We start from the raw sequence: 12,890 nt of genomic DNA, 5'->3' as shown, positions 1-12,890 counted from the left end.
TTTAAATTTTCATAACTACAAGCACCATGGTGGAATTTACTTAGAAAATCAACATTTTGTCTAAAATATCAAGTAAGGAATATGAAAAGTACGCAATTCAGTGCAACATTTGTCTTTAAATAAGGGCAGTGACTATGTTCGCTGATTGTATTTTACTCGATTATGCAAGTCAAAAACAACCTCTATATTTTATGAAACTCTATCAAAATAAACAAATAGGAAAAAATGTTTTGATGATATAATTTCCCTCAATACCCTGAAATTCATATTAAACATTATTTCTTTTATACTACATTAGCTGATTTTATCAACTACTTTGTTATCATTCCATAATAATTATAAAATTTTAATTTTGAGCTCATTTGTGCACATGTAGCTTTCAGATAAAAACTTACCTCAGAAACAGAAAAAAACCAGCTTTAAGGCCATACAGTAATGACTGCTGTCATCCTGTTTTTACAAGTTTTATTTGAGAATTACTAATCTTGAAAATAGAAACAATGCCCTAATGCTAGGCCTGACAAGTGATGAAGACATAAAATTTAGGATGAAACAAACTATATCAAGATTAGTTAGAAAAGACAGCAAATCACTGTCAATTTCCTATATGGCTTGGACCCTATAACAGTTTTGTATCTGTCTGTCTGTCTCTCTACCTATCTATCTGTCAGATGATGATAACTCACACAAATACAAGTATAGGTACATATCTAGCTGTATACCTAGGCTTACTACTGTATTTCTAAATCACATAACTGCACTTATATGTTTTATAATTTAAAATGCATTATCTTAAAGAAAAAATATACTTACTGCCCTCTAGAGGTATGAACCAGTAGTGTAATAAGTGTAGATGTTGCTGGGCATATACAGTTTAAAGCTAACATGGCGTATTTAAACTCTTCTTCACAAACAACATGATCTGTTTGAAATAAAATAGGTAAATTAGAATAATTTACCTTGGGATAGTAGTATTTTAAAATAATATGAAAAATAAAACAATGAACAAAATTACAAAACTTTCCATATAAACACACTTGTTTTAGAGAGGTTTTTACATGTGCAAATTTATCCCCAGGAGAAATGATTCATAAGAGAGAGTACTAGACTATGAGGTCAGTTATTGAGGTATGGAGGATCTGGCCCCAGACCTGTCTTTACTAAAATTGACAGCCTTTGGCAAAATGCTTATTTTTCCTGTGCCTCATCTGTACAAGGAGGTAACATGTAGGTAGGTTAGAGGTACAGTCTGGAAAATAAACCAAAGACTATATAAAGTCTCCTTTACTTCTGATAATTCTATGGTATGAAATACAATAGTACTGATTTATAGCATAATTGATTTATCAACTTCATAGTCAACATAAAGACTCAGAAAGTGATTATTAAAAAATGTGGCAGATAATATTTGCACAACATACAAGTAATAGATTTTTATAATCAAAACAACCATAATTGCCAATCAATAAAAATTAATCCTGAAATAAATATAAATTTAAATTATACTTTAACCTCAGGACCTAGGTCAAAAATTCAAAAGATGATAGAGTCCAGTCAGAAAAGATAATAAATGGCATAAAAAGAAATCCAATGACATAAAAACAATAAAGAGTGTTACAAAAGATGGCACGTAAGGGGGCGCAGTCATATTAAAGGGGGGTGATGCTACTCAGCCCAAGTATATTATTTTCATGCAAGAATGAGGGCCTGGATGCCATACACTTAATTTTCCACAGAAATCATATTTTAGAGAAGCAATTAAAGTTTGTTTGGGAAAAAAGCTGTTTGTTTTGGGGAAAAAAACTTCCCTTACAAGTAAACTATTATAGCTGGTATTGGAAATAAAGACTGTTTAAAGTTCTAATTAAATAAATATTCTTAGGCAGAAAATAGCAGTTTTAGCTAAATTAAGAAATAGAAGGTTGAATAGGTGAGTCGGATCTATAAAATGAATACATATACCATACAATTTATGAAGAAACAAGATTACTTGGGAAATTGTTCATCAAATGCTCCAGACAGATAAATAATAACATTACTCCAATTTGTATAACATGAGTTAGCATATGAAAGAGCCCATTATTTTTTTCTTTTTCCTTCATTTCTTTATTCATTTTTTTTCTTTCACCTTTTATGGAAGAAATTCTATGCTATGGTTACATATCAGGATTTACTCTTAAAAAAATCAAGAATCTGCTAACAATGTCTCTTTCTTTGTTTCTCTTTCCTCTTTTTTTGCTTGTCAAATATATTATAATGATAATTTTTAAGGAAAATCTCAAAAATACATAACCATGATACTTAATATGTTGCAGGAAGGCAGGTAGATTCAAAATCCAATTTTGAATGTGGAAAAGTATACAAAAATATTTGCAAAATAACAGTGACTTAAACCGCTATTTCGATATTTCTCAAAATAATTTTTGAGTGTGTATGACCTATCTATGAAAATAAAGTAACAAAACTGCTAAATGAAGAGTGTTATTACTTTAGAATCATATGATAGCCATACATATGGGGTCCATAAATCTTAAACCAAAAATTGAACATATGATTTAAGAAAAATGTTTACACGTATTATGACATGAGATAGACTACCAGAAAATTTAGAAGGTAAGTTTACCATATATGCAAAACCACATGCAATTATTAACTTTCCCTTGGTTTAATGTACAAACCGTATTTCTTCTAGTAGGGGACCATGAGAAAATGTGATAGCTCTGTGATAGCTGAAAAATATTCCATCTTATTTCCCTTCAGTGGTTAAAAAGTAAAAAATTGGGTCCCCTTCCTTTCCTTTTCCTCACTTAATGTGTTCATCTGTGTTTGGTTGGGAATGGTTGATGGAAGATCATGTTGCACTCGCTAATTTTTCAAAAACTATACTAATCTGTGGGAAGTGGAAAGAAGGGAAAGATTAGTAAGTTTTAGGTACTAATTTTTATTTCTGTATATGCTTTTTTCTACAAGTAAGTAAAGTTTTTACAGTGTCTATTAGCCTATCCAGCACTGTACATATTACTGGAGGCTACTTTACACATAAATACAAAGTAGGTTCTGCACTATTTTAGTAAATACTGAATTATTTAGAAAGACAACCACTGTATGAATTAAGAGAAAGTTTATTTTGTTTAGTATTGTATGTGAGTCATTAATACAAATTTAAGATATGATCATTAATAATAAGTACGTGCCCACTACTGTCAGTGTCAGTAGTGGGCACGTACTAATGGGTGCAAGCAATTGTCTCTCTTGCGTTGTCCCTCTTTGGTTATTCATACCTGGGCATTTACATATTGAAATATACACTTCCTTACTATTATTTCCCTCTCTTTCTCCTTCATATTACAATTAGGACATTATATTAACTATTTAAAATGTATTCATATAGATGTTTACATTTACTCTGAATTTCACTCCAGGATAGTAAAGGAAGTGTTACAAAATATTTATCATAAAAAAGAGGTATTGGATCAGATACGTTGAAAACAATCATCTTAGATTAATGAGTTAATTGTATATAATGTTGGGATTCCTTGTTAGATAATAAGAAAAATCAGTACTCTTTTTATAAAGAAAACATCTATGTAATCAATAAGGATGATTGTATAATCTCCAAAATATACAAACAGCTCAGGCAGCTCAATATCAAAAAAATAAACAACCCAATCAAAAAATGGGCAGAAGACCTAAATAGACATTTCTCCAAAGAAGACATACAGATGGCCAGCAAACACATGAAAAGATGTTCAACATCACTAATTATTAGAGAAATGCAAATCAAAACTACAATAAGGTATCACCTCACACCGGTCAGAATTGCCATCATCAAAAAATCTACAAAAAATAATTTCTGGAGAGGGTGTTGAGAAAAGGGAACCCTCATGAATTTTTGGTGGGAATGTAAATTGATACAGCCACTATGGAGATTCCTTAAAAAACTTAAAATAGAACTACCATATGACCCAGCAATCCCACTACTGGGCATATACCCAGAGAAAACCATAATTCAAAAAGACACATGCACCTCAATGTTCACTGCAGCACTGTTTACAATAAGCAGGACATGGAAGCAACCTAAGTGCCCATCAACAGGTGAATGGATAAAGAAGATGTGGCACATATATACAATGGAATATTACTCAGCCATAAAAAGAAACGAAATTGAGTTACTTGTAGTGAGATGGATGGACCTAGAGTCTGTCATACAGAGTGAAGTAAGTCAGAAAGAGAAAAAAATACTGTAGGCTAACACATATATATGGAATCTAAAAAAAAAAAAAAAAGGTTCTGAAGAACCTAGGGTCAGGACAGGAATAAAGACGCAGACATAGAGAATGGACTTGAGGACATGGGGAGGGGGAAGGGTAAGCTGGGATGAAGTGAGAGAGTGGCATGGACATATATACACTACCAAATGTAAAATAGATAGCTAGTGGGAAGCAGCCTCATAGCACAGGGAGGTCAGCTCAGTGCTTTGCGACCACCTAGAGGGGTGGGATAGGGAGAATGGGAGGGAGATGCAAGAGGAAGGAGATATGGGGATATATGTATATGTATAGCTGATTCACTTTGTTATAAAGCAGAAACTAACACACCATTGTAAAGCAATTATACTCCAATAAAGATGTTAAAAAATAAATAATTAAAATTAAAAAAAAAAGAAAATGTGGTACATATATACAATGGAATATTACTCATCCATAAAAAGGAACAAAACTGGGTCATTTGTAGAGACATGGCTGGACCCAGAGGCTGTCATACAGAGGTAAGTAAGTCAGAAACAGAAAAATGAATATCGTATATTAATGCGTATATGTGGAATCTGAAAAAATTGGTATAGACAATCTTGTTTACAAAGCAGACATAGAGACACAGACGTAGAGAACAAATGTATGGATACCAAGGGGGAAAGGGGGGAGTGGGATGAATTGTGAGATTGGGATTGACATATATACACTATTGATACTATGTATATAATAGATAACTAATGAGAACCTACTGTATAGCACAAGGAACTCTATTCAGTTCTCTGTGGTGACCTAAATGAGAAGGAAATCCAAAAAAGAGGGGATATATGTATACATACAGCTGATTCACTTTGCTGTACAGTATAAACTAACACAATATTGTAAAGCAACTATACCCCAATAAAAATTTAAAAAAAAATTAAGTTCAGTGCGGGGATTGCTACCAAATAATTCAGGTCAGGTCAGATTTTAACACCAACACAAATACTAAAATGTTTTCTTTTTTCAGAATTTTCTGGATTGGGGATTACAGCTAAGGGATGCTGGACCTTTATTCAAACTCTGAAAATCTCTCACCGGGGGTAACAAAACAGCTTCTGAATTGCTCTTCCTGTTCTCCAATTCTTCAGCATCCCACCTATCACCCTTCTAAAACTGTGTTGGCCAATACAGTTGCCTCAGCCATAGAAAGGAATGAAATAATGCCATTTACAGCAACATGGAGAGACCCAGAGATTACCATACTAATAAGAATGACACAAATGAACTTACATACAAAACTGAAGTAGACCCACAGACATAAAAAACAAACAGGATAATCAAAGGGGAAAGCAGGGGGAGGGATAAATTAGGAGTTTAGGGATTAACCTATACACACTACTATATATAAAACAGATAACCAACAAGGACCCACTGTATAGCACAGGGAACTCTACTCAATATTTTCCAATAACCTATAAGAGAAAAGAATCTGAGAAAAAATAGATATATACGTATGAATAACTGAATCACTTTGCTGTACACCTGAAATGAACACATTGCAAATCAACTATACTTTGATAAAATAATTAACTAATTAATTACATAAAATAAAAATGAAACTGTGCTGGCCAATACAGTTGCCTCTGCTACATGTGGCTATTTACATTTAAATAAACTAAAATTAAACAGAAATAAAAGTTCAATAACAATTAAGTTCTCAATAATACTTGTGACTACGGCTAGGTATTAGACAAGGCAAATACAGAACATTTCCATTATCAACAATAACTAGAGAGTGCTGTTTGATCTGCCAAATGGATTAATGACCTTTCATAAATCCTAAAGCTTATAGACTATATTTCGAATTCCTTAAAATGTCATTCCTAGATTGTCAGAATTTGGGTAATCTTACTAACATATCACTCTTTTCATGCCTCTTCCCAGCCATATTGCTACTAAAATTGTTCATCTATAATAACAGGAAAAAAGGTAGAATATATGGGCGTTCTACCTTCAGGTTGGTGGGTAGATGTGTAGACAGACGTTTACGAAAATTTTGTTCTTCTTCCAATCGTTCTACTTTCTTAGTAAAATAGGTGGAAATGATGATTGGGGAAGAGGTTGGAGGTGAGAGAGAAAATATGGTATCACTGTTTAAGAGCGTGGGAGAAGAAACAGAATTGAGGGACAGAATGATCGTTTGGCAGCTTCTAGACCCCGAAAAATTAGTGATCATGAATTTAATGGAGGAATAGCCTGCAGGTCGTCTTTTGTTTGGTTTCCTCTGGCCACAGTCAAATGCATGGAAGTAAACACCTAGAAGACAGAGAGTTGTTCACTAGAGTTGGTTTCTGACAAACAAGTCTAACTAATGGAAGGTCAACGAACTAGGCTGAATTGAAATTATGGGTTCTAAAGGTGTGCTATGGGGTACAAACAGGTTAAGAAGGGAAGACAGGACCAACAGGTGAAAACTTGGTCGAATCAACAAATTGCAAGTCCCAGTGTAGTCAAAAGATTGTTGGAGTTCTGTATTAGAGGACATGAACTAGAAAGATAGGGGGTGGTGGTCACAGAGGAGGGGGCTAGGAATAGCCATGATAGAAGGCTCACATTTACATGATCTAGAGAATATGTCTCTGGAAGTGGGTGCAGAGATAAGACGTGGGCAAAAACACTGAAAGAAGGGAAATCACCGAAACACAAGCCTAGGGCACTGAAAGAAGCATTTTCCTGGCTATCCATACCATTAACTATTATGACCAAGCAGTGTGGAAAAGAGGGACAGTGAGTTAGGAGATTGGGCAGTTTTTCAGCTCATTTTTTTTCATCAGCTACTTACATTTCCTTTTGGGGACATTTCAAGCCACAAACTGCCAATTTTTATCAAGTGATTTTCTAATTAAAAACTGGCCATCATCAAAAAATCTACAAACAATAAATGCTGGAGAGAGTGTGGAGAAAAGGGAACCTTCCTACACTACTGATGGGAATTTAAATTGGTGCAGCCACTGTGAAGAATAGTATGGAGATTCCTTAAAAAACTAAAAATAGAGCTACCATATGATTGATCCAGCAAACCCACTCCTGGGCATATATCCGGAGCAAACCATAATTCAAAAAGATACATGCAACCCAATGTTCATTGCAGCACTATTTACAATAGCCAGGTCATGGAAGCAACTTAAATGTCCATTGATGGAGGAATGGATAAAGAAGATGTGGCACATATATACAATGGAATATTACTCAGCCATAAAAAAAGAACAAAAATGGGTCATTTGTAGAGACATGGATGGACCTAGAGACTGTCATACTGAGTGAAGTAAGTCAGACACAAAAAGACAAATATCATATATCACTTGTATGTGGAATCTAAAAAAAAAAGGGTACAAGTGAACTTATTTACAAAACAGAAGTAGAGGCACAGATGCAGAAAACAAACTTATAGTTACCACAGGATAAGGAGGGGGGGATAAACTGGGAGATTGGGATTGACATATACACACTACTATATATAAAATAGATAACTAATAAGAACCTGCTGTATAGCACAGGGAACTCTACTCAATACTCTGTAGTGACCTATATGGGAAAAGAATCTAAAAAAAAAAAAAAAAACAAGAGTGGATATATGTATAACTGATTCACTTTGCTGTACACCTGAAACTAACAACCCTGTAAATCAACTACACTCCAATAAAATTTTTTAAAAAGAAGATTAAGTTATATAAAATTTAAGTACTATAGAGATGCATAATGTAGAATTATATCTGTGACAGAAATTGCTATCTTTCCCTATTACCCATTTTCCCTTCTGAATGCAGAAACTACCTGTCGATGGAGACACGTATGGGAGAGGTATCAGAAAGGGCAAGAATACTAACGTGGGTGACAGCACCTTGCTGATTTTAGTAAGGTGACAGATGATCTGGGGCAAAAATCGATCACTCTGCAAGCGGAGAGAAAAGGGAAAATTGCTTGAAGCCAGAAACCTAGGAGTCCAGGAATCCGGACAGTTGCAGAACCAAAACAGTGAACTGTACCCTAAATCATGGGAGATGACACTGTCTTTCAGAATCTTTATCAGTGACCTCCTTTTAAGACTTTTCAGCTAGATCAATAAAGCTGGACCTAATGTGGGGATCAGATAAAGGTGCTGTGCTGCCTTCCCACCCAATAAACCTATTGTTTCAGATGGTGCCAAGGTAGTTGCCATGACAACCAAGAGGGTGATACAGACACGGCAACAAAAGCCAGTAAATATGGCAAGTGCAAGAAAGTTCTTAGAAAAGAACTTTGAGCACAATTATTGACACATAGAAAGGACTGGAGGAAATCTGTTCTAATTTCAACGTTCTCTGTAGCCACAGAAGATAGTGACCAAGGATCTATGCTTATGAATAGACAAAGGAGTTATTTTCTAAGAGCAGGATGGGTGTCTAATCAAAAAAATTACTGCAAGGTCTCTGCAATTCATGTCCCACAGGATTTCACCATTCCTATGGAACAATGTCTGCTGTGTGTCTCCCTTTCTTTTTCCAAAACCCACTATTTTATCACAGCTATCTTGCTCTGCTATTATATATGCATATGGGGTGGGGGAGAGGTAACTAACTCACTTATTGGTGTGTTCATTGCCAGACTATTAGGATCCACAGCTAGCAATGACTTTGTATTATCGAGATATCCTGCACTTTGAGTTGGATTCAGCAATTGAGGCAACTTTGGGGTATTTTTCATAATAATGAATGAGTATCTTAATGTATAAGGGAAAAACACTGTACATGGATACTTGGGTGGACAAAAAGATTTGAACTGTGGCTGAAACTACTCTCACCCCATATTCATTCTCTCCTTCTTCCTTTTAGTAAGAGGCTTCATTCTCCCTCACCCATCCCCAAGGTTTAGCTGGGTGCATGCCTGTCCAGGGAGAAATGACATGTCTCAACTCCTCTTTTAGTTAAATATGGTTACTAGACTAGGTTTTGTAAACTTCTGGATTAATATTTTCTAGACACATCCACTTCCCCTACACACTGTCCCTCTTTGCTGAGACCACATAAGTGGCAAAAGTCCAGTTTTGATTATGCAGACAGAGATGACTCCTTAGCAATGATCAAATCTGTCCATGTTTTCTTTCTAATTTCCTTCCCTTGTTGAAGAAAGCATTTCCTCTTTCAAAATCTTGTATTTTCTTCTCGTCCCTGTAAAGTTGCTGTTTTGACTCAGCTCTTTCTCTTGGGTTGCTTGCCATCAAAGCATAAGCACATGAGAGCAAATGGTGTCGCCCCCAAGTGTGCCAGGCCACCGGCAAGGTCCTGATCCCTCAGAGCCTAACTTGCCTTATCTTTAAAACTGTAAATCATAATAATATTTATCTCATAGGGTTTTCTGCGGAGAAAAGTAGATAATGAATATAAAATGCTCATCAGAATTCTAAACAGGTACTATTTATCACCACAATCCTACATTATTAAAAATAAAAAGATAGATTTCAATAAACCATCTTGAAAGAACGTCAATAATACAGTTTTAAAATTTAAGTAGCAAAATGATACAATATAACTCCATTGATAAAAAAGCTGACTTCTGCATATATGTTCATGTGTGCATACATATGCCTGAATAAGCATGAAAAATTGTAAGAATGGGAATCAAAATGTTAATAGTAACTCTCTTAAGGAATGGGAAACAGTTTTCAAGGGCTACAACTTTTAAAATAGCAGGATTATGTAAGATTTGTGGTTTCTGTTTTATGGCTATTTTTATTATTTTTGATTTAAAAGCTCTTCAGATAAGCAATTGCAATTAAAGCTACAAATTTATAGATAGATACGATCAAATCTATTTTCAAGGCCCTTTTGCTTTATGGAAAATCAATTTGTTAATTACATTTTAACAAGTCAGAATATTTTTTTAAAAGTCTGCCTCACAGTATTTTTTGAGCTTGTCTATGATTTAAAGTACTGGAAGCTTCTTCCATGCAGTTGCTAGGTAACAGCTCTTCAGAAAGCAGTAAGCAACAGTGGACAGTGCATGAAACCAATCTAGTCCTGGATTTTGATTTACAGAAATCAAATATCCTTTGGAGAAAGAGCTTTTAAAGAGAAACACGAAACAGGGTAAATTTTAAAAATTGAATGTTATTTGTTTTTATTTTATAGGGAAAGAGTTTATTACATAGACCGACTGAACAAATTGCATTATAAACCTCTCACATAGCCTTCGCTTATTAGACTCTGTTTATAAGCATGAGTGGGTTGATTGCCATGAAAATTGCTTCTTTTTCTTCGAGGAGAGTAATCTCTAACAATCGAGTTTTATTTTGATCCTGTTGCTTTAATCAATAAAATACCAGTCGGAGTGTGTGTGTTTGTGTGTGTACATGAGCAGACATCATACTTCTGCCAATTCTAGGACTGTGAACCATTCAATGGCTAAGAATAGGTTTAAGTAAAGCTTTAAAAGTCATTTAGTTTCACAAGATCTAAATACAAGATGCTTATTAAATATACAGAATTCAACCCAGTTTGACGCTGGCAACGTTCTATAAACAGACGTATTTCACTTCAGTAATATTGAGTATAAAACACATTTTTGTGTGTTTCTAATTGCTTGAATCCTTATGTTAATGCTGTAATTTTTTTAATGTATCATACTAATTAAGTGCTCAAAGGGGAATCATTTCCTGTATCCTAGAGCAAAACAGTTTAAATTTTAATAACCTCCTTTATTTTAAAACATGTCACAGAAACAGCAGTCTTAATATTTTTTGAAAAATTGCTGACCTCAAAACTCCATTTATTTAGGTACTAACCGAAAGTATTCATTTCTCACTAGCTCATGATAGTAATTGATGTCATGAGAGTTAAGGATATAGTTATTGAATTGCCTTAACATATTATAATAATACTAATCCCAAACAGGATTTCAAGTTTTATGCTAAATGGTACATACATATGTATGTATGCATGTGTGTTATTAAACCTCACAAAAGTTTTATGATATATATTGTGTTAAACAGTTTTCAGATAAGCAATTAGATGTTCAGAGAGGTCAAGTTACTTGCCTAAATCCATTATTAACTTAAATTCACACAGCCTATAAAGAACTCTACAAAAGCTATACAAGTCTAAAATTGATTAAGGAAGCACATTACAATAAGTGAATCTTCTAGTGGTTTTTCTCTCCCCTGAACTTACTTTAAAGCTTACTACTTGCTACCAGACGGACAAGTGGTTCAAACAACCTCTTAATTGAACTGAAAAAATACAAACACCACGTTTCCCAAAACCCCATCACTTAATGAGGGAGTTTGGAAGGAATGTGGCCAAATCTGACCTTGAAATCAATTCCATTGCTTTTCAATCACACACACCCCAAAATCATAGCTGGACTAAAATGATTTGAGTCACTGATTCAAAGGGATTTTGAAAGATCTCTAGAAAATTTATTAGTAGCAAATATACTGCGATAAATTTTATAAAGGACATAAATGCAAGTGCTCTAAGAAGATACAAAAGGATACCTTTCCTGCTCTGCAGGAATCAGAAATAGTATCCCCAAAGAAGTGATGTTTAAACTAAGATTTTTAAGGATAATTAACAGTAGTTAGTTGAAAGGTGAAGAAAGCATGCAGAGGTGATTTTCTTAAAAGTAAATCAGAGAGGCAGGAGGATATTTAAATTTTTATGGAGATAAATTAACAAAGAAAGAGGTTTGAAGATTAAGGAGAGAAAACTATCACAAGGTTGCTGACAAGGTACAACGTGATGGGGTCCAGCCTGGAGATAAGGAAATCCTATTGTAACAGGAGAAAAGCAGGAAATGGTAAGTGAAAAGGAAGTAACACTAGGAAAATTCGGTAGCAAAACTCTGAGGAAATTTTCACTCATTGGCTTCCCCTACCTAAGAATTAAGAGGTGAACTAAAGATTGAAATGGTAACTGCAAGAGTAAGAGTGTGTTTTGATAAGGAAAAAAAAATCCACACTGTTAAGGGCCTGTGAGCTGCCAGACCATGAGTTCACAGTGATACAAGTCTGATCCACGGTGTGATTTTTTTTTTTTCCTAGCAAGGCTCAGTCAAGGAGCAGGAAAAAAGAATCCATCTGATAAGAATTTTGTTTGTTTGTATGTTTGTTATTGTCAATCAGGAGGCATAAAAAGTTAAAACAAAGGAAAGCAGTATATACAGATATGAGGTTGGCTGAATGACAGACCACAGAGTTCAGGTGGTTTAAAGAGGACAGGACAGAAAAAAGGAAGGTGGGGCACAGAAGACTCTAGACCGATAAGGCATCAGAGCTATGCTTCTCAGCTGTTCATGATGAAGGACAGATGTTTCTTTTCTTTTTAATTTCCAATGCATTGCAGACACATATGCAGTTCTAATGTGCATGCCTGTATAGAACTCAAGCCATATGTGACTCACCTATGAATATGATATGATCCAAACGAGTCTACTCGCTTATCAAAGAGACAACACACTGTGGTGCACTAGGGTGTCACAGATTGCTAGCAGATTGCTATCAAAGTTTCTAAATGCTCACTGTCAATTTGGTATTTATTTTATAGCTTAGTAAAAGTCTGTAGTCTGAAACTGGTTTTTGGCCCACACTTTGAGTAGCACTGCGTTAAAAGCTAATTGATTTAC

At 34.6% G+C, this 12,890-nt stretch overlaps 1 protein-coding gene across 1 annotated transcript in view; it reads right to left on the bottom strand.

Moving 5' to 3' along the window:
• The window catches only part of KCNT2 (potassium sodium-activated channel subfamily T member 2), a 281,133-nt gene that overhangs the window by 115,724 nt on the left and 152,519 nt on the right, over positions 1 to 12,890 (bottom strand). Inside the window, exon 15 of the mRNA XM_027122465.1 lies at positions 814 to 922. Within this exon, the coding sequence (XP_026978266.1) occupies positions 814 to 922 (109 nt within the window). The remainder of the gene's footprint in view (positions 1 to 813; positions 923 to 12,890) is intronic.

This window comes from Aethalodelphis obliquidens, unplaced genomic scaffold, assembly GCF_003676395.1.
Source record: "Aethalodelphis obliquidens isolate GAN/ISIS:26980383/991018 unplaced genomic scaffold, ASM367639v1 scaffold24, whole genome shotgun sequence".
In the NCBI taxonomy this organism is placed as follows: Eukaryota; Metazoa; Chordata; class Mammalia; order Artiodactyla; family Delphinidae; genus Aethalodelphis; species Aethalodelphis obliquidens.
Note: the sequence above shows the minus strand (reverse complement) of the source record. Positions and strands in the feature narration are given on the sequence as shown.